At 40.2% G+C, this 23,333-nt stretch overlaps 2 protein-coding genes across 4 annotated transcripts; one reads left to right on the top strand and one right to left on the bottom strand.

Moving 5' to 3' along the window:
• Positions 1-459: 459 nt before the first annotated feature.
• Positions 460-7,139, top strand: LOC144525213 (caspase-6-like). 2 transcript variants are annotated; one of them, XM_078261844.1, is made up of 8 exons: positions 460-563; positions 872-913; positions 2,022-2,064; positions 2,171-2,320; positions 2,436-2,512; positions 2,719-2,894; positions 3,019-3,169; positions 5,319-7,139. In XM_078261844.1, exons 1-8 carry the CDS (start codon positions 533-535, stop codon positions 5,552-5,554), a joined length of 906 nt encoding a protein of 301 aa, XP_078117970.1. In that variant the 5' UTR covers positions 460-532; the 3' UTR covers positions 5,555-7,139. The 2 variants fall into 2 exon arrangements, with proteins under 2 accessions (XP_078117970.1, XP_078117960.1); XM_078261834.1 differs by having other exon boundaries at positions 2,168-2,320.
• LOC144525200 (calcium uniporter regulatory subunit MCUb, mitochondrial-like) lies at positions 6,624-22,106 on the bottom strand. Of its 2 annotated transcripts, XM_078261823.1 has the most exons (9): positions 21,837-22,106; positions 21,363-21,743; positions 12,029-12,098; positions 11,679-11,846; positions 10,020-10,124; positions 9,720-9,877; positions 9,340-9,543; positions 8,495-8,611; positions 6,624-7,951 (listed from the first exon to the last, which is right to left on the bottom strand). In XM_078261823.1, the coding sequence occupies exons 2-9, from the start codon at positions 21,468-21,470 to the stop codon at positions 7,874-7,876; spliced, it is 1,008 nt and encodes a 335-aa protein (XP_078117949.1). In that variant the 5' UTR covers positions 21,471-21,743; positions 21,837-22,106; the 3' UTR covers positions 6,624-7,873. The 2 variants fall into 2 exon arrangements, with proteins under 2 accessions (XP_078117949.1, XP_078117940.1); XM_078261814.1 differs by having other exon boundaries at positions 21,363-22,106.
• Between the last annotated feature and the right edge of the window lie 1,227 nt (positions 22,107-23,333).

The following is a 23,333-nucleotide window of genomic DNA, read 5'->3' as shown; positions in this document are numbered from 1 at the left end:
ACTCAGGACATATTGAGGATACAACATCAGTTGAGTTTGCTTCTGTTGCAATTTGGCCTAGGTTGACCCCCATTTTGGCTTAAAATGACTGGACTATTTGTCCTCTGTCACAAACTCTAATTTGAAGAAATGGATTCTTTTAAATAAATTGAGCCCCCCTAAAAAGGGTCTTAAATCGCTAATGTTTCTCTATCATTTCTTTGAAGTTTGAAATTTTAAATAAGGCCACTCAAAAAAAAGGCCAGATTAGATGTTTAGCTCTGCTAATCTTCGGCTGCACTAACCCTAATCTCACTTTTATTGTTTCGGATTTATTTAATCCCTGTATTCAAATCTGTTGCAATGTGGCAAACACGGAAGTCCTGACTGTTGACCTTTGACTGACAGCCGTGAGAGCCAATCGTGTTCTCCAGTTGTCACTTTGAGCCAATGAGATTCAGAAGGGGAGGAGCTACATCCTGGCTCATAGTTCTTGCTTTGAAGAAGCACATTTATTTTTCAACAGTGTCAGTCTGAGTGAAGACCTGTGAACATGTCAAACACGGCAGCAAACGGATGTGGAGGTAACGAATTTACATTTATGTTTTAATTAAAAGTAGAGATACATTGTGAACTCGTGCGTACGCCATTTTAAAAGTTTGAAAAATGAATACAATGACTTGATGTCCGATGTAATTTAGGCTCGGTATCATCAGTAAAGCTCTGTTTACTATCGTTTACTATGTTTTTACATAAGAGTTGTCGTGGCTTTACTGCCAGTCTTCGATCTCTTCAGTCAGTCACTAAATTAGTACAACATGTAAAGCAGGTTTTAAATCATTAAAACATTCTCAATCTCAGGACGTAATTGCTCTTTCTCTCGCCTTTCTAGGAAGTGTTGCTAAAGGCAACACAACAAAAACAGACAGTGCGGGTGAGTGCTTTACACTAAGTTACATATTATTTGTTAAAGCTTGTGTATTATTTCTGGTTAAGTTTATTTGCTTTTACCGAAACAAAAGTGAAACGAACAGGATAAAGAAATCCGGTGAAGCCAAAGTACAGTCCATTAATCATTATCTCAAACTGCCTCGGTTATTACTGTGTATCATACAGGAGATACATTTTTTCCAGCCCAGCTTGCTAAATAGTTTTGTATTGATCCAATACACATTCATCATATGTTTATTAGGTAGGCCTACACCTAGCTAAAACGAATGCAACAGACCTGCCATTAATACTCCTTTTATGAGGGTTATACGTTTTTGTTGAAGCTGTTTTTCAGAGTTGTTGATTTAATTGTATGGTCAATGTGTTTGTGGTGCTGTTTAGTTGTATTGTTATACTGACAGGTGTTTCTCATATTTTGTCCACCCTATTTGTTTATCAATGAAAGTACACTGAATATTAGAAACACCTCCAAAATGACCATTAAGTTGAATCTACACTTCAATAAAACCAGTTTAAAAAGAAACTTAACATTATAACCTTCATGAAGGTAGGGTTATATTGCAGGACTTTTGTATTGGACTGCAACAGTTTTATCTTGGTGTACATAAAAAAAACTGCCAACTGAGTGTATACAAGCAAGGATTTGTGTATATAGTGACTTGCATTTGTCTAATACCTTCCATGTTGTCAAATACACCCTAGCTGCTGCCTTTGGCACAAAGTCTAATCTACCTATCTGTAGGGTGGGGTATGGAGGTGTCACTTTTGGCCTCTGTTCTTTTAGCACCCTTTGCCATCTTTCTTTACCTGTCACCCAGCTACTGAAGGCAATGAGGACTCTAAGTTGATGGGACAATGGCTGCTTGACCCCATACAAGCAGCAGTGGAGCAATTCATGCACCGGTAGTTGTGCTGCTTAACAAAAAATCCGGAATGCTCAATAATCTGTATTTTTGGCAACTTCAATCACATATTCTGAGTATTTATGATGTTTAAAAAGCTGTAAAGCCAAACTTTTCGGTGCATTATTGTTTAGTAATTATATTCTACATTGTTGCATGGGTTATTCATGTATATGTTGTTTTTTATAGCATGCATGGAGAACCTAACAGAGACTGATTACTTCTATTACAGGTAAACTGTTTCTTCTCGTTTGTGTGGTTATTAGCCAGAAATTCCCATGTCCTACTGGTCCAGTACTTCAACTAATGTTTCTGTGCTCTTTTTCATTATAAAGCAGCTCTTTAGCTTTGAATCCTGCCGAGGAGTACAAGATGGACAACAAAAAACGAGGCCTTGCGCTCATCTTTAACCAGGAGCGCTTCTTCTGGCGCTTGGGGTTAAGTGAAAGGCATGGAACCAACGCTGACCGCTACAATCTGGAGAAAAGGTATCACTTCCCAGCCAGCTGCTGGAGAGGGAACATTGTATTTTGCAACTGTGTGCTTCAGAACTTGTCTGTACTTGTTCAGTGACTGTAGGACTTTCCTTCACCTCTCTTTTAGACTGAAGGAGCTAAACTTCGAAGTGAAGGCTTACGATAACTACAAACAGGAGGAAGTCTTAGATAAAATCAGTGAAGGTAATCACCTGTGACACTCAAATTACTAAATATATATTTGGGAGGCAGCACCATGACATTGCTGTAGTTCAAATTCTTACCTGTTTCCTTGTTGTCCTGCATAATAAAAGATTACTGTCAGATCCAACATGTGATGTGTTGATATGTACAGGCCTTGTTTTACTTGTTCAGTAGCAAGTTTTAACAAATACCTGATGTCCCAATAGCCGCAGAAGCCAACCATTCAGATGCAGACTGCTTTTTGCTCGTCTTCCTGAGCCACGGCGAGAACGATCACGTTTACACCTACGATGGCAAGATCAGCATTCAGGATATCACCTCCCTGTTCAAAGGAGACAAGTGCAAGAGCCTCGTAGGAAAGCCAAAGATCTTTATATTACAGGTAAATACAAACAAAACGCCATTAAATCCATCAGAATATGGCAACAAGCAGGAAACTATACTTGGAAATCTATAGTTTAAAAAAAAAATGCAGTCACAGTGAATGACGCTGTGTCCATCACTAGGCATGCCGCGGAGACAAGCACGACAATCCAGTGACTGCCTGTGATGTCGTGGACAGTGAGCTGAAGACGAATGAGGTGGTGGTGGACGCTAGCGCCGTACACACCCTGCCTGCTGGGGCTGATTTCATCATGTGCTACTCTGTGGCTGAAGGTGAGCCGGCGGGGATGTTTGAAACTCTGAGGCCATGTCCACACGTACCAAAACGATCTTTTTTTTACCCGTCTTCCCTGGATTCGTTTCAAGGATTTTTGCATCCATACGGATCCAGGACGTAAATGACTCAACGCGCTACTTCATATTCCAAGCCTATAGGCGGCGCTGTTTCTGCTACAGAAACATAAAACACGGAGAAGAAGAGTTAACGTCCCATCATAACATGACTAGCTAGACTAACGTTCTCTTAATACATCCATGGACTAAAATAACTTTCACCACTCCTCATTTTATAAAGGCTTCCGCATGGAAACATGTCTTTGTTTACATTGTATAATGTGCTGTTGGATTGCTTTTTATTTTGCAATTCTGTCTGCCATCGGACATGATTGCAGCGCGCTAGCTGGCAGAGCTAACGTTAGCGCGCTGACTGAGCTTTTCTACAATAAGCCATGGTAAAAGTTACTATAATCCGTTCAAGGAGTTGATAAGCAGAAAGATTAGCTAGCTAGCTTCCACTTTATATATAACAGCTAGCTAACCATAGCAGCTAACGTTAACATTACGTCGCTGCTGTAGTGGTCAGCTACTTTAGCGATGTTTAACGTTAGCTACATAACGTTAGCAATATATCTTGTGTAGAATCCAGGACCGGCAGAGCAGAGACAAACTATTTAGCTAGATGAAGTGAGCTGGTTTGACCATTGAGATGGGATATGCTCGCTTAGCTTCACCGCAGTCGTGTGTGTGGCCGTGCACTAGTGCGGGACTGCGGGTAAGAGGTCGAGGGGTGTGGCGATGACATCATCGATACAATAAATATCTGGCTTCACCATCCAGACGAAGCCAAAAGAGCCGTTTTCGAATTTTTTCACCCTGGGACCTGGTTTCAAAAAAGTGCGTTTTCAGGCAGTGCGTTTACTGGATTCGTGTGGACGAGGGGCCCAAACGATGCTAAAAATTTGCGTTTGCACCAAAAAGCGTCTCCGTGTGGATGACCCCTGAATCAACACTTCATTGTACACAACAGTAATCCTACTTAGAATCTAGAGTGAATTATTTAAAACATCTATACGGTGGCCCTGAGAGCTCAGTGGAATGCAAATTAAGAAAACACATGCAAATAGACATAACATCTTCATCAAAATAGACAACATGCATTTAGAAAAAAAACATGGCAAATAGAGAAAGCACAACCAAATACATAAACGTGCTGCAAGTATGACACACGACAACGGAGACTGTTTCCAGAAGACACTTAAAAAAAAAAAGTGATGCACACAGCTGAGACACGCTTGTTGTTTGTGACTCAGTAAGTTATTGAAGTCGGCTAGTCCGTCAGTGTTGTTGGAAAATTAGCTAAAATGTAGTTTTATTTTATCATTGTGATTTTTATATTATTGCAGATATCTGCTGTTTACCTAGCGTTAGCCTTTTGCTAGACTGCCAATTCAAATAATTTGATGAAATACACACAGTTAGTAGTGAAACAAGCTGTTATGTTAGCTGGTTAGTTATTTTTTTAGAATTGTCACCAAGTAATGTTTAAGGATAAAAAAACAAATAGCAAATGTTGTATTTATTGTTTTAAAACAAGTCATAATAGGTCCCAGTTTTGACAGCATGAATAACGTTTTTTAAATGTATACCAACCCTTTCTGTAATGAGCAGCAGTTACTTAACTGTTAAGTGTCTACCGGTAATTTAACTTGCTTGTCCGCTGTTACGGGTTCTGAAAGTATCTATTAATGTTATAGCCTGCGAGCTAACGTAAAGTTAGCATGTTTCACAATTAATTGTGTATATTTCGTCAGAGCAATAGTTTTTTCAGATCAATAAATTCATAAGCCACAAACCATGGCAACAAGTGAGACACAGCCGTGTGCAGCAATTTATTGTGTCCCCTGGAAACAGTTTCCGTTGTCGTCTGTGCTACTTGCAGTGTTCCTGTTTTTGGTTGCGTTTCCTCTTATTTGCAGTGTTTTTTCTAAATGCTGTGCATTCGTTTGCAAATTGGTGAAGATGTTTTTCATAATTTTCCGTTCGTTGAGCTCTCAGGGCCACCGTACATTAAAGGCACTTTAAATGTCCTTCTTGCTGTTCAGTCAATAACAATCCTGTCCTGTCACCTGTGTTGTTTGTTAAGGGTACTATTCCCACCGGGAGACCATCAATGGCTCCTGGTATGTCCAGGATCTGTGTCAGCTGCTTCAAACGTATGGGGACTCCCTTGAATTCACAGAATTATTGACGCTGGTCAACAGGAAAGTGTCGATGAGGAGTGTTGGGAACTGTAGCGACTTGAACGCCATTGGGAAGAAGCAAGTACCTTGCTTTGCTTCGATGCTCACCAAGAAACTCTACCTCCGACCAAAAAAGTAACAGTTTATGAAATGTCAGTCATAAAATGAGCTGGTTTTATACCTGGGAAACAGGGGCTGGGAGATTTTCCAAGAATTTTGCTGTTTTTCTTTAGTCCTCCACTCTATTTTTGCTCAAACACTCTTTATTCACATATGCATTGAATCATTAGTCAAATGGCAGCCATAGTAGTTTAAGTGAAATCAGTGGTTATAAAATAACAGGAACAAATTGTATTCACCATGCTGACTATTTCTGGCCTCAGGCCATCACTACACTTCCTAATGTCATTCAAAATTGTGGTTTCATTTATCATGTAAAGTTTCTTCTGGAGAAACCAGATTTCCTGGCTGGGTTAAACCCTGACCTGGTTTATAAAGGGCTTTCAGTGTTTTGTATTTGCATTTCAAAGAATCAAAAGAGGGAAAGTATCTGTAGAGGGTGAAGGAGAAATCTGATATTTGATTGTCTGTAAAAATCAATTAATTCATCGATCAACTGTAAAATATCCTGTCTCTTTTTCTCACAACTCATTACCAAACATGAGGGATCCCTGCAAAAAAATGCCAGGGTTTCACCACAGCAGAGGTTCGCCAAAAAAAAATATAACCACCTCCTTAACATAATACAAGTTGATATACTTTTACAAAATAAAACCTCAACCTTTAAGGAAAAGAGTAGAGGTATTTGCCAATATCTACCAATTTGTTTTTAATTCCAATACTAATTTGGCCCCCAAAGTCCAATGTAAGGGTGATTTTATGTTCCATACTAATTTATAAAACTATGTGATTTCTTTGCTTATATATGACAGAAATATGTTGACTCAAATCAAGGGTAGTTTCTAAGACCATGATGCATGGTCTTGTTGTATTCGATTGCATTATGTTTTAAGGTGTTCCTATTAATTTGTCCAACCACTGTAGATCAGTAGACATTTTGCACTTTCACGTAATTGCTTTTCAACTTCAGGAATATTATGGGCCATGTTGTGGTGTTCCTGTCTTAGCCTTTTGTTACATTTTGCTTGCTTCTTTAATCCAGTTTAAACTACTGTAGCACCACGCAAATGTTGCCTTATCCTCCAGCCTTTTCTTAACAAGAAAACAGTTGGCTGAAGACAGTTAAGTTGACATCCACATGAAAGCTTTCCTCAGACTCTGAGGATGCTGGAAATGTAAAATGAGATAGGTGACATAACAGCATGACAGCCAGGTCATTAATGATTTTGGTCGCATCAGGGTTTTTATACATTATCTCTCTATATGCACCTAGTGATATCTCTCATCTCCAGGTACCACATAAACACGCTGTTTGTCTTCAAACTCACTCCATCAAAAAGGGAATTCATGTTTGTGCAGTTCTTTGTGTTGTAGCAGTTTACAATACTACATTTAATAATGCTTATTTGCACCCAACATGGCAACAAACACCTGTGTGGAAAGACCCTCAGGGAGGAGGCTGTACTGTGGACCTGTAACACATGATCTATGACTCAGGAAAAACAAAGTTACCAGCATACATTGATCCTGTATTTTTGTGGTCTTACTGTTGTGACTGTATAATAAAATGTGTGGGACATTTTAGTTGCTCCAGTTACAGTGATTATTTTGTGTAAAACTTTCATTCTTTTTGTGGCAAAAAGTGTATTATGTGTTTTTATTTCACCTGTGCCCTGGATTCTCTATCCTCTAAAGAACCTTTGCACAATAATGATTTAATTATTAATTAATTAAGACATCAGGCAGACAGGAGATCCTCCCAATGTTCAGGAAGTACTTTTTATTTAGTCCTCAGTGTTTGTACTTTTCTCAAAGACATAATTGGCATCAGAATTACCAAGTATGTAAACAAAACGCGAAATGACATGGATTCCCGGTTAAAAAAAAAAGGCACCATTCTCAAAATAAAGCAGGACATTTGTTTTTGCTCTGGAGTGTTTAAAGGTGCTCTAAGCGATGCTGGGTGACGTCACTTCTTGTTGACATTCGAAGTGTTGTCAAACAAAACGGAGGCTAGCTTGCCCCTCCCTCCTCATCCCGTCCCCTCCCTTCTGCACACTAACCCCCACCCCCAAATCCTTCTTGTCGGTTATTGGCTGGTAAACTATTTATGTTTTGTGGTGCAGGTTGACGCAGTTTGTTTTTGTTGCCGTTTGTGGAACCTGGGCTGTCTACAGAGACCGTGTTTTTTTTACAGTGTGTTCAGGGGACAGGCAGCTATCAGATAGTGAGGAGATGTTTGCTGTATGTGACAAAAAATGTTGTAACCTAAAAAACGCGTGACATTGCTTAGAGCACCTTTAAGTGTGAGAGACCATTATTCGTGGCTTGGCTTCGTTCACGGCTTTGGCTGGATCTGTTGAAGTGGCAGCTGAAATTCAGTCGAATATCTCAGACGTCTCAGGTCCTCCTCCACCTGAGGCACAGAAAAAAGTCACACAGACCACTTATTATTATTATTAGTAGTAGTAGTACTAACAATTAATTCAATAGGATTTACACATAGCAGTGGATTATAATTGGTATAGGGTCTTGAAACAATGAATGCATGAGAGTACAATTTTCTTAAACAATTATATAGCCTCAGCAAACGTTAGCATGCTACTACGCTAACCTACGGTTACCATTATACCTGCGAAACATTAGCATGTTAGTGTTGTTGTGAGCACTTAGCATGCTGACGTTAGCATTTAGCTCGAAGCGTTAGCATCAAGGAGCTGCTAGCATGGCTGTAGATTCTCAGTCTTGTTTGCTAATATACATCATAGATGTTATCTTAACAAAAGTATGTGTGTTTTCCTTTTTGCTCTTACATTTTAAGTACTGAAATAGTTTAGCACAAGTACAGTTTGAATGTACTTCCTATATTTTTATGTGTCCAAAACATGTTAGTGAGGTAGATTATGACTCCAAAGTGCATGTATGCTTGGGGTTGTAAAAAGTAAACCAATCAACCAACCTCAGCCAGTTCATCCTTAAGTTCATTGTATTTTTCCACGTTGAACCTCTTCCTGCTGGCCCCTTTATAAAAGTAATGCAGGAACTGTCTGTCTTTCATGTCTGGGTATATATAATCCTGAGGGGAAAAAATGAAATAGGATTGCTCTTAATGTGGGTAGAAGAAATGTATCTGCACACATATGCATGATTTTGTACAAACAGTGTTTCAATAACTAGATGAAAAGATTGATATTACTGTCATACCTGTCTGTTAAATATGAAGTGAGGTTAGCATAAAGACTGGAAACAATTAGCCTGGCTCTGTCCGTAGATAACATAATCCACCTACCAGCACCATTACAGTTCACAAATTAACACGTTATAGTTTTACTCTAGGTTTAATTCATACAATAACTAAAGTGCAAAAACTGCAATTTGTGGTTTACTGGTGTGCTGAACCTATTTTGGGCATGGCGCAGATACTTCCTGCGCCACGTCTTGTGGTCACCGTGAGGTTGCCAGGCAAGCAGCAGAGACAAGAATTCCCTGTGGGCAGACAATAAATAGTCCTGCACTTACAGTAACCCCACATCAAACCACACACTGTCTTGTGCTGGTAGGTTATTTTGTTCCCTTCAGACAGAGCCAGGCCCGCTGTTTCCAGTCTTTATGCTAAGCTATCTGCTGCTGTCTGTAGTTTCCTATTTACTGGACAGACGGGAGAGTTGTATCTATCCTCTCATCTAACTCTTTGCAAAAAAGTGATTTACCCAAAATTCTCTTTATATTAAATCAGTTAAAGTCCACAACTGGAAAAAGAACAACACTTAGTTGTTTTTTTTGTCTTTTGACCCTGAGACTTGCCTGTTTGGTAAGGACATAATAGGCGAAGGCTCCAATGCTGGTGGCGTAGGTGATGAAGTAAGTGACGGGCTCCATGACGTCCCATGAATATACCCACCAAGTAAGCCAGGCCAGAGCGCCACCCTGCACGGATAACAGGGCCATGCCAGTCCAGACAACCCTGGAGCTGTGGAAATCTGCTGAACGGGACAGCTGTGCCTTCATCTGTCAGAGTGAGGCAATAATACAAGAAGAGAAAGGTTACCATCCAATAAAGCTAACAGGACGGAAATGTCACCTGTTCCTTTCAAAACAGTACTGAGACTAAAGACGGACAAGGGGATGTAATGAGGGATAAAGTGAGATTTAATGGCATACAGATGTTGAGACACATCTACAACCTTCTCCAGGGGTGACAGCTCCTGTTTGAGGTTGTCCAGTCTCTCCAGCAGCTGCCTCTCTTTCAGCAGGTGGTGTTCGGGCAGGTGGAGCGCTGTGTGCAGCAGATGCACGACATGCTTAAAGTCCTCCAGCTCCATGGCATGCTTACCGCTGCTCACTGCAACAGAGGGCACAACAAGGTGGATGAGTCGTGCCTGCAGAGATAAACCACTGATATTTATCTGCAGGCCTAAGTTGTAATTGCCAAGCAGACAACATGAGGCCCATTTACTGTACGACCGGAGAAAAATGTGTTTTACCCTTTTCAGGAGAGCAGACATTATAAACTGCATCATTGATGACGAGCTGGAAGTTCTTATCCAGCAGGGTGTCTATCAGCGTGGAGTTGGCTACATGCTCTCCATCTGTCAGAAGAGGACAAATATCCAACTCAGTACTTTTATTGCAATCATATAATATATATATGGCAGTAATAAATGTTTTTTGAAAGACTGCCCAAATAAACTCGATAAAAACATAAAATAGAGACAAAAAACCCATAACTGTAATGAAATGCTAAACAGATCACCCTGCATACACTATATAAACTTCAGATAAAAATCGTCTGAAATGAGAGCGAGTCAATAACTTACTGCCTAAACAAAGTTACTCATCACTGCAAGTAAGGAATACTCCAATGTTGTATCATTTAAGATCTGTCCACTTTCAATTCCAATGTGTCTGGTTTCCTGAAACGAAACCTGTCAACCTGCCTCAGGAACAATGCATGTGTAAATGGACAGAGCGATTACATCAGAAAAAATTACATGTTTTTCCAGTCAGGAGATTGAGTCACACCCTGTCCTTAAAATACACTGCAGGAGCGCTTATGGACCAACAAGGACAGCTTAAAATACTTTGTTACATTGTAACTGCCATTTACAGTTGCCCTATTCATCACCTATTGCAGTGGGGTCCCAAGATAGATCTGAGGGATCCCAAGATGATTAAAGGGAAGAGAAAAAAAAATAAAATAAATATATATATATATATATTTTTTTTTCTGTTGCAATATCTAAAACTATATTAGCGCTTGGTCATTTTTTCTACTTTTACATCTTTGGGCTTCTAAAACTCCTTCGAATGAAACCACCTCAAACAGAAACTGCTGTTTTTATTGATTGCTAAGCGACAGTAGTCACAACTGAAGCCACGTGCAAAACTCTAACCACAGTCTGCATTACCAACGGTCACCTGAGCTAAACAGTTCACATCACCTGCAAAACTCATTCCAAACAACACAACTCTTCACAGACGTCTCAAAACAGGCTCAGTGCAGCCAAACACTATCAACAATCCTCATTGAGACAATACACATTGGCCCTCATTTATGAAACGTGCGTACGACCTAAAACAGGCGTAGGACGGGCGTACGCTGATTCCTACGCAAAGCAAGGCATTTTTCAATTTGAACGTGAGCGTAGGCTGCGATAAAATCTCACGTCTGGTCTGAACTCGTGTACGCAAGTTTTCCAGTGTGACTAGCGGTGGTTCACAAGTGTACAGTTTATTTCTGCCATTGACCGATATATTCCGGCTGTTTTTTCCAGCACCTCTGCCGTCAGGGTCGGGGTGGCGGAGGACACACCCCTCACAGCTCACGGTTGCCTGTTTCAGACCGATGAAAAGAAACATGAGTAAAATATTATTTTAATATTATTTATTTCATTGCTGATTTGCTGTACCTTTTAAAACCGTTAAAAAACAGCAATCTAGCAACAGTGGTGAAAATGAGTTAATGGTTTGTGAAAAGATAGGCATCGTGCCAAACTACTCAGTGCTGCTATTCAGCTTTCACTCCAAACAAAGAGCCTGCAAAACCAGATTGGAACCAAAATGTTTAAACCTGACTCACTGAAACCACAAGAATGTGATCGGTTTTGGTTTGTTCAAATCTAACACATGATGTTGAGTCCTACCCTCAGAGAAAATGGAAGTAGTGGCTCCAGGGTCCTCTCTCTGCAGATCTGCGATCAAGTCTCCTACGCTCATCAGCATGGGTCTGAGGAAGAACAGACACTTCTCCTTCCTGGAGGGCAACGGGACCTCTAGAACCAAGCGGCCATATTTGTACTTCAAAGACACGTCTGCAACACAATGAGGAGGAAATCATTTTTATGCTTTATGTCTTGTACAGATCATCATGCCAAGCTGACACATTCAATAATTTTTGTCCCCTCAGCAGGCGTGATTGTAAAGTCACAAATAGGGGGCAGCCGTGTGAAATACAGCTATTAATTATCATGTGGAGGTAGTAACTGTATATTACCACTGGAGGGTGCGAGTGCACTGTAGAAAAGAGCTTGAAAATTTCCAAGTAAAGGCGACCTCTGTTGAATCTGAAAAAGAAAAGAAGGAAATAAGTAAAAAAAAAAATAAAGACCATTACCAGCTTATTCAGTTTGTTCTCTGTACTCAAAAGTACATCCCTCCCTTGGTAAACTGACATTAAAGAGTAAAAGGATCCAAAGCATCCTGCAAAGAAGGATCTGGGAACAAATCCATTCAAAAACAACCTGCCAGCAAACCACATCGATTCAGTTTTAGCTTTGCTCCGAGAGTGCTTTTACATTAATATACATTTCTTCAATAACAATGGGTGGCTTTTGAAACTGATTAAAAAAAATGAAGCAGATTAAACCAACTCCTTTTTGCTGATGCAACTTCTCATTAAATTTAAGGCTGCAGCCTTTTATGCTTAATGAAATGCCAGTGTGTCTCTCAATAAAAAGTACCATCAAGAACTCTGCCACACTCCAGAAAATAAATAGGGCACCCACAGGGTACCGCTCATTATTCTAGTCAGCAGGAGTACTTCTCTGTACTGTACTTGATATTTTTGGGGTGTAGTCTTTTTTAGTTTGCATTCAAACTCATATTTCTACTTAATATTTAAAGCCACTGGGACGTGCTACAAAGCAACTATTTTAGCATGAAGCCACAAACACAAAGACGTTTACTGGAGAGTCAGCTTAATATCTCCATAATATCAAACTAAACCAACACAAATGTACTAAATGTTGTAAATACTAACTAAAAATCTTAATAGCAGCATTAATAACAAATAGATGTTCAGATTCAGAAAAGTAGTGATCCATGATGTTATGTCCTCAGTTTCCTACTAAAAAGTTCTGAACACTAGCTTCCTGGTGTTGAAACATTTGGGTAATTTGAACCTCAAAAACAGCATTCATCACAGCATTTCCTATTGAGCTGAGAGTCAGAGGGGTCCAACTGACATGTAGGGATGTGGCAGCCACTCTCTCCCACCGCTTTGTCCTCCAGCTGGGAGTTTATTCGATCAATATCACATTAAAGAGGAACAATGGAGCCGTCCATTTTCATGGGCTGAGAAAGCAGACAGGCCTTGTGATGGAGTGGAGGCCAGATGTGCAGAGGTCCCTCACACTCCACTGGTTAGGAAAAGGGGCTTTAACAGGAAAAACAACATTCACATTCAGCAATGAGTAACTGTCTTCATAGCCAGAGGCTTTTGTATGTGGCAACATGAACCACGAAGACTGGACATATTGGACAAGCAGAAAGAAACATTATAAAAGCAGCTGGAAAAGGTTTTCGTTATCTGGAGATTGAATACCACAAGTAACAACATGATAAATACTCGCTGTCCCAAAAAAGTGATCCCAATGAGACACAATTCAAGCTGTTCAGCTTGTATGAGAGCTCCAGATGTTATTGTACAGCTGAAAGCTGTCACAGAGCTTTACCACCTACACATCAGCACACCCGCTCCCCATTGACAATAGGAAAAAGTATTTTTAGGGAATATACGTATATATTATTTAATACCAGTGAAATATGTCAACCAAATGGATAAGCATGGTGGCATCCAAAAGTACAATACAGTGCAGTATACAGTGGGTTATATGGATAAAATTCCTCTATCGCTGGCACTCGCGTAGTTATAGTCATATTTTGATATAGTTCATTTCCTGGAAAATCAATTAAGAAATAGTTTATGGGCAGTTTCTGGCTAATGTCCAAATTAAATACCTGACAGGCCAAGAACTTCATCACATACCTGCAAAAATCACCCAAAACAAAAATCCATACTGCCATAAAGCATTGCCACTTACTGACTTGCAACATAGGCTACAGAGGCCTTTTACAGTGGTTCCCAACCTGGGGTTTCCTTAACTTTGCCTTTCTTAAGGCTACTTAAGGCCTCTGTAATTCTTTCAAATTTAACAATGTGAGAGGGAAAAATCTTTGGTTGAACTGCTCACCCACTGTCCAAAATGGGACCATAACATGTAACGAGTAGTTGCATGTAGACACTGCTTTGTTTTAAGCCCAAAATGTTGGAAACCAGTGGCCTTAATACAACCAGAGGAAATAAAGGGATAGCTGCCACAGTAGAAATGGTATCGATACATCTCTTATGGTTGACAAATTTGTAATATCACACTGTCGTCGTATCGCCCATCTGTAGTACAGCTGCGCATAACCACGCTGTCCCTGAAAGATGAAAGAGTCTAGTTATTACGTGACTCCTCATAGTTAACCATAAAGAGCAAACACATTACGTTAAACAGTCTCGAACAGCTTATAAACTGCTCCTACCACTGCTGCCATAGTGCCTCATTAAACTGAGTGGCGCAAGCACTGACTGCTAATACACAGTGAGTGCATAAGAATAAAATGCCTGTCACTTGTTAGCAAACACTTCACGTCAAAGTAGTTTAACAGGGGAGTGAGTTGAGCGGCATTTGTGCTCATTGCTAATGTGAAAACAGAAGATCTGGAGCTAAGTGAAGCTGGACTATTTGTCTCTTTACTAAATGTGTGTGTGTGTGTGTGTGTGTGTGTGTGTGTGTGTGAGATCATTGACCAGAGTCAATTCAATGGCTGACTGAGTCCAGGCAGTTTATATGCTACGTGCAGACATACCAATCCCATCGGTAATCAACAGAACGTGGTCACTGTGGCAGATAATGCAACTTGAGAGCTGTGTGATGAATAATAGTCCATTTCCAAAGCCATGCTGCTGGCCCTGTGTTATTACCGTCAGGCACACTGCATTACAAATACTGACCCCTTTTTACTTCTCTCGATTTTGTGGAAGTTACAAATGACCTAACACAACACTACATTAAAGAACAATTTAGTAATATGGTATATATTTATAGCAAACTCAGTCCATATACATATAAAGGGGGAATGTCACGTGACATTCAACATTGAAGATCTAAATTCAAATCAAATTTTATTTAAAGTGTAAAATCACCATTAGACATGGTCTCAGTGCACTTTACAATTAAAAAAACATAAATAACAGACAGCAACAGAACAATTGAACAGCATTAAAGCAATACTAATAAACAATACAAAACCAGCAACATAAGACAATAAGTGAAAAGGTGTGTTTGTGAAGGATGCAGAAAGGATGGTGTGTTATGTTTGGTTATAGTATAATGAGTAGAGGTTGGTTTTCAATCTAGATTTAAATATGTCAACTGAGTGAGCTTCTTTAACATGTAGTGGGAGGCCATTCCACAGATGAGGGGCACAGTATAGGAGAATGCTCTATAACCAACAGATTTTTTGTTTACAAGGGGAATGACCAGGAGACCAGCATCACGGGAGCAGAGAGAGCTTGCAGGTGTATACTGTATGGTGTAATAAGCTCAGATAAATAAGGTGGTGCGAGTCCATGCAGGGACTTATATGTTAAAAGAAGAACCTTAAAATCATCTCTAGCTTGCACTGGGAGCCAGTGAAGAGAGGCCAGAATGGCAGCAGACAACCCCCCTGGCCTCATTACACTTAATGACACAGAGCAATAATGCTTTTTATGTGCCTTGTGGGGACAATCTGACTGCTGCTGTAAACGCCTCGAACTCACTAGCAAACAATACAGACAATCTTTGGGTATTCTGGTATTTTATATAAAAAGTGTCCAACCTCAGTGCTATATATAATCTAGTGCTGCAACCATAGACTGTAAAAAATATTCATATTATTAACAGTCTATGGCTGCAACTAACGCTTATTTTCTTAGAGGAGTGAAGAAACTAGAAAATATTCACATTTAAGAAGCTGGAATCAGAGAATTTTTAACTTTTTATATAACAAATGACTCAAACTGATTAATCGATTATCAAAATAGTTGCCGATTAATTTAATAGTTGCCGATTAATCAATCCATCTTTGCAGCTCTAATATAATCTATGGTTTCATTGAGGCTACTTCCATGCAAAGAGGCGGACACCCATTGATCATTAAACCCATGAGGGTTGTAACAGACTGCAGGTTAAAGTCTGTACTGCCTGAACAAGCACATACACAGCAAGTAACAGGCGATCACGCCCATGCCATGTCACAAGACACAGATACAGCCTGCAGAAGGGAGGGCAGAGGACTGCTAATCCACGTGACGACTAAAGTCACCACTGGCTTCTCAATTGAACATTTGTTTGCTTATCAAAACAAAACACACTTCCCCATTAAACGGCTAATCATTATTCAGAATGCAGGACGGTCGCTGTTTATCCATTGTCCAGAGTCATTTTAAAGCTGCAGGGAACAACGCTGCACACCTGCTCCTCATCTGCAAATGATATCCTTGGACTGTTCTTTCTCAAAACAATCAGAAGGTATATTTACCCCTTGAGCTATACGTTTCTTATTTATGCCATGCCAACAGGGGGAGAGGAGCGGGAGAAGACTGAGCAATATGGCGACAAACTGCCATCTCCCTCCTCTGCAGTGAAGCGGGCTGGGGCTACACGCTCGAGCAACAATCAGGGTTATAACGCTGACAAGCAGCCTCATTTTCCCAGCAGTCGCTCCATTATGAATCCTGTCACAACTGAGCTATGGCCTGTTGCGTCACGACTTTCTAAAGAGATCTCCTCCCACTCTCATCAAGAGTTTGACACCACGCACACATACACACACACAAAATGTGTGAGAGTGATAAACGGCCTAAAAGACTGGGGTAAAAAAACAAAGGCTGCCAAGAAGAGAAATTGAACTACACCCTGTTGCCATCATAAGAACTGCCAGCACTGTACCATGAAAATGATTTGCATTGAAGCATTCGTCTTCTGCTATCCAGTTAATGATGCAGTCAGGTTAGGAGGACAAAGAGCATGAAGATGACTGCGGTACGATGGCATGAAGGTAGTGGAAAGACAAGTTTTGTATAGTGCTTTTCATGCAAATACGACAAATAAGATGTTTATTTTTTTACCGTAAAACATACTCTCAAAATATGTCAAAATGAAATCAAAAATGAAAATCAGTAAGAGATAAGAAGCCAAAGGGCAAAAACATGGAAACCATGGCTACACGGTATTACTACAAATCAAATGCCAGATTTAATTTATTCAACGCATGCTGGGAATGTGAAGGCATTTAATCAAGCAAATAACAGCTTTCCAAATAGTTATTCTGCCATGAGAAGAGGGTAATTGTCTTAGAAAGTGGCGTGTATGTTTACGCGAAGTCATGATGTCACGTTGCCTCATCTGTGTCTTCACTGCAATTCCAAATGGGTGGTGCGAGATGAAAAGCAGAGGCAAGACTTTTAGGCATCTATATCAAACTTATGAGATTAGGACTTTTGCTCTTACAGGTATTACTCAGCGTAAATACTCCAAGCTTAAATCCACAGACAGTTCTTTACCCTGCAGCTTAGCTAGAATACTGAAAAGAGGGCGACAAAAAGGGGGACACTGACTTAGGAAACTGCAAAGCAAAATAACTTCCAGTCCTGAATTAAAATGCAAAAATGCCACAAAAAAAACTTGCCTCTGCAAACTTAGGTGAATATTTCCCCTTCTGTCACACGCTGAGCAATGCATTGTCACAGGGTCATGCAAAAACAAGAAGTGCATTCAGTGGCTAACTAATATAGTTTGTTGGATTAAAAACAACCTTGAACTCAATAAGCAAGGTCTCATTTAAAAGTCTGCAGAGGCTCAACAGGTTTAATAGGAGATTGTTTTTATTAAGACCTGTTTCAGTGGCTCATCATAACACCAAAGGCTCGGTTGGTGTGTAAATATGGTTTGACCATACGGTTGTAACTGATGAGATTTAATTTATTTATTTTTTGATTATTTTTTGGGCATTTTAGGCCTTTATTTTTTATTTTTATAGAACAGCTGAAGACATGAACGGGGAGAGAGAGGGGGAATGACACGCAGCAAAGGGATGCAGGTTAGAGTTGTGGCCGCTGCGTCGAGGAGTGAACCTCTGTATTTGGGCGCGTGCTCTACCAGGTGAGCTACCCAGGCGCCCTGATGAGGTTTAATTTGAAGGATTCAATCCTATGGATCTCACATATGTCCAGCATGTGTTGTTAACAAGACAGACCACAACATTAAGTGACATATTGTGTACATGTATCTGTGCATCTGCCCAGGATGATACACTGAATTGTATTGTCTATGCGCATTTCTACAAGGAATCAATAATGACTTGGCTCAAGCAGATGGCAAGTCTAAGGTTTAAAGCCTGTGCCAGACAAAATATATTCAAATATCTCAAGGTGACTGGTGATGCACATTAAACTTTTATAATGTAATCCTTGCGCTGCATAACAACTTCTTACAAACTTATAAACGTATATGTGAAGGAGTGACCATAACAACAATACCGTTTCCTCCTGACTTCTTTCTGTATGTTTTTGAAACCTTACTTGTGCATGTTTTGTTTTCACAATGTGCAGTGTCACTCCATGCTTAAAAGGAACAGAGTTATATTTTGGGACATCCGTCAAAAGTGAAAAAAATACTCCAGAGCTGTCTGTTTCACCGGTTGTGTCTAACATGTAACAGTCACTAGCCAGGTAGTCACTAACACATCCAGGAGTCACAGAGCAGAGTTACAACAGTGCACAAACCGGGCAACCCCACTATGAAAGCAGGACCCTTCAATAGTGTGCAGTTACAGAAAGAGCTCTTCTTACTTCTTCTAAAACCACCATATCTCATTTTCAATAGATCTATTAAATATTTCTAATACATAAGACATAATGTGTGAATAAGAAAGCTTTGGACATGCTAAAATGCATATTTTATATGCTATGCTTGCAGTTTCCCCTTCTTCATCCTGTTTAGCCTCCTGAACCTTTCAAAACTGGATGCACAGTGATGAAATTGATATTGATCCTCTCATCTGACTTAGAAAAAAATGCAAACAAGTGTTTCCCAAAATGTCATACTGTTCCTTGTATGTGTTATTTTAGATACAGGCGGTGAACAATGACTAGTTGCTGCAGAACAAAGTCAGTATCACTTATTGTGTACCGCAGGTCTGTTACATTTCTCTCAGCACTCCTGGCCTGCTTAGTAATATTTCAATCTCCATCATAGTATACCTGTAGCATAGTTACAATGGTGAGTGTAGAAAAGAAGAAAATGATCTAACAATCTAGCAATCTTTTGCTGAGGGCAGTACAAAAATGACAACAGATGTGGCAATAGGTTTAATCTCTTGCAGATTCTCAATGGATGATGTCTCATTTTACTTTTTTCAAGAGCAGCTGTGTGAGCAGCCGACTGCACACGCTCGATACTCAACTCATCTCTACTCCCACTGACTATTCTTGTTTATAATTGCTGTTGAGCAAGGGTATAGAAACAGTGAATTAGCAAGTCAGAATTCAAAGAATTCCATTTTCAGTTGCTAATCCACAACCTCTGTTATTTCTCTGTTATTTTACTGGCTAATGCTGCTTCCTATTATGTCATATAAACCGGCAACTTTCTCTCTGGATTCTTGAAACTGGTTCTGTATGCAGCTGTATTTATATATAGTTATATATGTCTTGTTAATGGCTCTCTTATCACAGGTGTTGTACCAGCCTATTCAAAACAAACTGTGGTGCAGCCACTCCTTTAAAAAACACACTCTTGACCTGAGAGTTTTACATTTTGTCCAATATCTAAATCTCACAACAGTCTTTTTGATCAACATGGGCCAGGCTGAATCAGCCTATTTGATATTCCACCTGTCTTTTGAGTATCAAACACTCACCCAGTCTGTAGTTATGGGGGGCTTAGGAGTTAAAGACACTGAGCCTGCAATTACAAGGGCCCTTGTTGCATGTATTAAACAAGGCTAAATACATTGCTTCTGCTGTGTCGTAGAGGTTCAAATAGGGGAATAGCATAACATGGAAGTAGTGACCATAACCATATTTTGGTGAAAAATATGACTTATGTGGAACATACCGAGGATACAGATGAGTAAGAGGAGTTCTGTTTTTGAAAAAATGGCTGCGTTCAGTGTGTCTTTACCCTTAGAGGTCAAAATAGGGTTTGCTGCTCTGTGAGAAGCTGCATGCAGCAACACTTTGCTTACAGTATGTCATTTGAAAAGAGGAAAACTGCAGCTCTGTGATTTTATATATGATTCAGTCTAAAAATAGAAATCATCTTAGTCATCATTCTTGCATGCAGTAGTGACTCATGGCAGCTTGTCCATCTAACAGAAATAATGGTTTTCCTCATTCCCTCAAACTGTATGTTCACTCAGTATAGTGACTACCATGGCGTTTAGCAATACAGCATGCCCTGTTCTTCCTGCACTGGCCAAGATTTTGGGCGTCCGCTTGGGATAAGCCTGCTCACAACTAAGCCGACCTATCCAATTTCTTCCAATGTATGTTAAAATTGGTAATAAAATAAAGATTAAACTGGCCAATTTAGCAGTGCATTATTAAAATGAGTGAGTAAAACCCCACCACAGAAACCTCTTAGTGATGCTCTGGTGCCATGTGGGGTTTCACTTTATGCAGCACTACGCTCACAACTAGGAATTGTGCAGACAGACATTTACCTTGCATCTTTGACTATGGCTGTGGCATGATAATCAGTGTTGAAACTATATATACACCAAGCCTGATGGTGCACAATTCTGGCATATGATACAATAAGATACTGACCTTTATGCTGTAGCAAAGAGCTGTTAGTGGTGTCTCTTGGGATTGTAAAGGGCAAGGCAAGTCTCTACTTAAAGTTTGGAAGTATATTTAGCAGCCTAATCATGGTATTTTTCTCCACGAACAGCTTCCTTGGAGGTGTAATTGAATGAGCACTGCTTTAGTGATGACATAATGTACAGTAAGGACCTCATACACACTTTTCAAGGCTGACAGGCTTGATCAGTCATGTTTCTAAGAGCTAGGTTATGCACTTAAATATTGTATTTGTTAAATCCTGAATGCAAATTACAGAATGCATGACACAGGAGAGCAGATAGTGACAGACAGAGAGAGAATTGCCTTTCTCCACAGTAGAATACCTCCATTAGGAGGATGGTGAAAAATGGATCATATGCAAGCACAAGAAAAAACAACCAACCTCTTTTTGATAAAGTTTACATCTAATGTTAGACAGGTCAAGAAACCTGATGTTACAGAAAACAAGAAGTTGAAAAAATAAATCCTTCTTTGAACAGTGCCCTGAAATGACTGAAGTAACGTTAGCTATCCAACGTCAACTGTGTTGTGTTCAGAAAGCAGGAAAAAACTGTTAATCAACCTTTAACGTTGGACTTAGTTAATTAGTTGCACGGTGGTGTAGCAAACCTACGAAGAATTAAAGTAATTACCTAAAGGACTAATTTACCTGGTGAAGAATTGTAACAGGACGAGTAGTTTTGAAACCGCAATGAAGAGGCTGAATACTTCCCAAAAGTCTCGCCGTAACTTTGCCGACCATCCGCACCGAAGCCATCGTCAGTCGTTAACCGTGTTAGCTGTGCTGTTGAGGCATACTGGGTAGAGATACTTCCAAAATATGAGCCTCGGAGCCCGGTGTTCCGGTTGGTAACGGGTTGTTTTTGTCTCTGTAAAAATAAACAGATAACACGATAGCGAACGTTACGGGACAGAGGGAGGAACAGCCCCGCCTACGCTGCATACCATTTCCTCCAAACAACGTGCACGGTCCGTGCCAGACTCCACTTCCTTTTCCCCCTTTTTTCCCGTTGGGCTGCTTTGCGTGAATCTACCAGCAGGGAAAAAAACTGAACGTTAAGTGTCAATATAATACATCCGGGTGCCGTCCCAAACCAACCTACGTAGTCTGGTTAAGGCTTACCGGATGTACATTGCTGGGATAAAGCTGCAAAAGTACAGTCGCAGCATCCGGGATGTTGCGCCGCCCAGGACGGTTGTGGTTGGTTGGAAAGAAAATACAAACAAGCCAGAGCATGTTTTCCCTCCCATCTTATTAACTCATGCTGCCCGTTTTCTTAATACGTCCGTCGTGCAGCCAGACCTCACTGAGCCAGACCAGAACCCAGTGGCCCGCTCCCATTCAGCGCTGATAGGTCTGCCAATGCGAGGCTATAACCCAAGTGAACGTAAATTGACCTTGCATCCAATACATCCCACCCACCCCAACTATAAACTGCTAAGGGACCGTTCGGTATTTATGGAATGGACCACCGGAGGAAAATAGGGGAGGGTCATGTCTTTTTATTCTTTGCTGAGGGGAGGGTCATCCAAAATTTTTCAGTCCAGAGGGGGAGGGGGTCTCCCAACTTTTGTATTCATGAAACAGCAACATTTCAAAGTGGCTTGTTTGGTGCATATTTTTCCATGTAGCTCTAAGTCTTAGCCCTCCTTCGCTACCAGATGGGTCTGACCCATGGATGTATCAAGAGTTTGCTGTGGGGCAGGGGGAGCTGCCCCCTGGTGGCTGAAACGGATAATTGCATTGTTTAAAAAATGAGTGGAATAATTAAGTCTGACATGATCAGATATTTTATAAATATCTTAAATAACACAAAACAACTAAATGGTGGTAGGTAATACATCTAATTTCATATACTGCTTTAGTAAAAAAAAGTATTTCCTGGCTAAGGATGGCAGCAGCAAGACGATGACTGTTGCTAGTGTGGACATCTTACCGTGGCAAGGTTGCAATAAAGGTTTCCTAAATGCCACATTTGATGTCAGCTTCCTAATTAATTGCGGGTTTTGTGTAGATTTGGACTTTTATACGTTTATTCCACTTTGTTTAAATGGCGAAGTGGATGAAGCCTAGTGAGGAGTCCATAGCAACCAGTTTGTGTGTTGAATGTTACCCAGAGCGCTTTGCTGAATGGTCTCAATATTTTATTGTTTTATTTCAAGTGAATACTAGTTTACTAGAGGAGTAACTTAGTATTTGAAGTAATGCAGTAATGCAGGAAGTGTGCATTTAGTTTTCATGCTTATTGTGTTTCCACAACGTTAGTGAGTAAATCTACTGAAATGGCCACCACACCATAACAGAGGAGTGTGATGCGTCAGATCAGAATGCAGAGGTTTAGTAACATATGTCATGGCTGCTAAGAAACAATGGGAATCTGTATATTTGCCAAGCGCAAACCAGTACAGAAGGTATTGATAAATTGCTGGGGCAGGGTCAAAACTCCTCTGGTGGCTCCTTAAATAAATAATAACAGTCCCTAATATGCATTAACTGAAAAGGTAGGCTAGTTATCAAAACGAGACTGGAGGACCCTCAGGTTTCTTCCTGGACTCAAATGCCCCGGACCTGTTGGGAATGACACCCACCAATCTACCGTTGGTTTCTCTTCATCTCAAA

This window comes from Sander vitreus, chromosome 2, assembly GCF_031162955.1.
Source record: "Sander vitreus isolate 19-12246 chromosome 2, sanVit1, whole genome shotgun sequence".
Taxonomy (NCBI): domain Eukaryota; kingdom Metazoa; phylum Chordata; class Actinopteri; order Perciformes; family Percidae; genus Sander; species Sander vitreus.
The sequence above is the reverse complement of the archived record's forward strand: the minus strand, read 5'-3'. Positions and strand labels throughout refer to the sequence as shown.

Bases quoted from the DNA above. Each gene is read 5' to 3' on its own strand.
- LOC144525213 (XM_078261834.1), top strand. From the start codon at position 533: ATGTCAAACACGGCAGCAAACGGATGTGGAG. The intron at 914-2,021 runs GTGAGTGCTTTA...TGTTTTTTATAG, and splicing joins AACAAAAACAGACAGTGCGG to CATGCATGGAGAACCTAACA. The intron at 2,065-2,167 runs GTAAACTGTTTC...TTCATTATAAAG, and splicing joins ACTGATTACTTCTATTACAG to CAGCTCTTTAGCTTTGAATC.
- LOC144525200 (XM_078261814.1), bottom strand. From the start codon at position 21,470: ATGGCTTCGGTGCGGATGGTCGGCAAAGTTACGGCGAGACTTTTGGGA. The intron at 12,099-21,362 runs GTAAATTAGTCC...TTTCTTTTTCAG, and splicing joins CTGTTACAATTCTTCACCAG to ATTCAACAGAGGTCGCCTTT. The intron at 8,612-9,339 runs GCAAGTCTCAGG...TTTTCCCCTCAG, and splicing joins ATTATGTCCTTACCAAACAG to GATTATATATACCCAGACAT.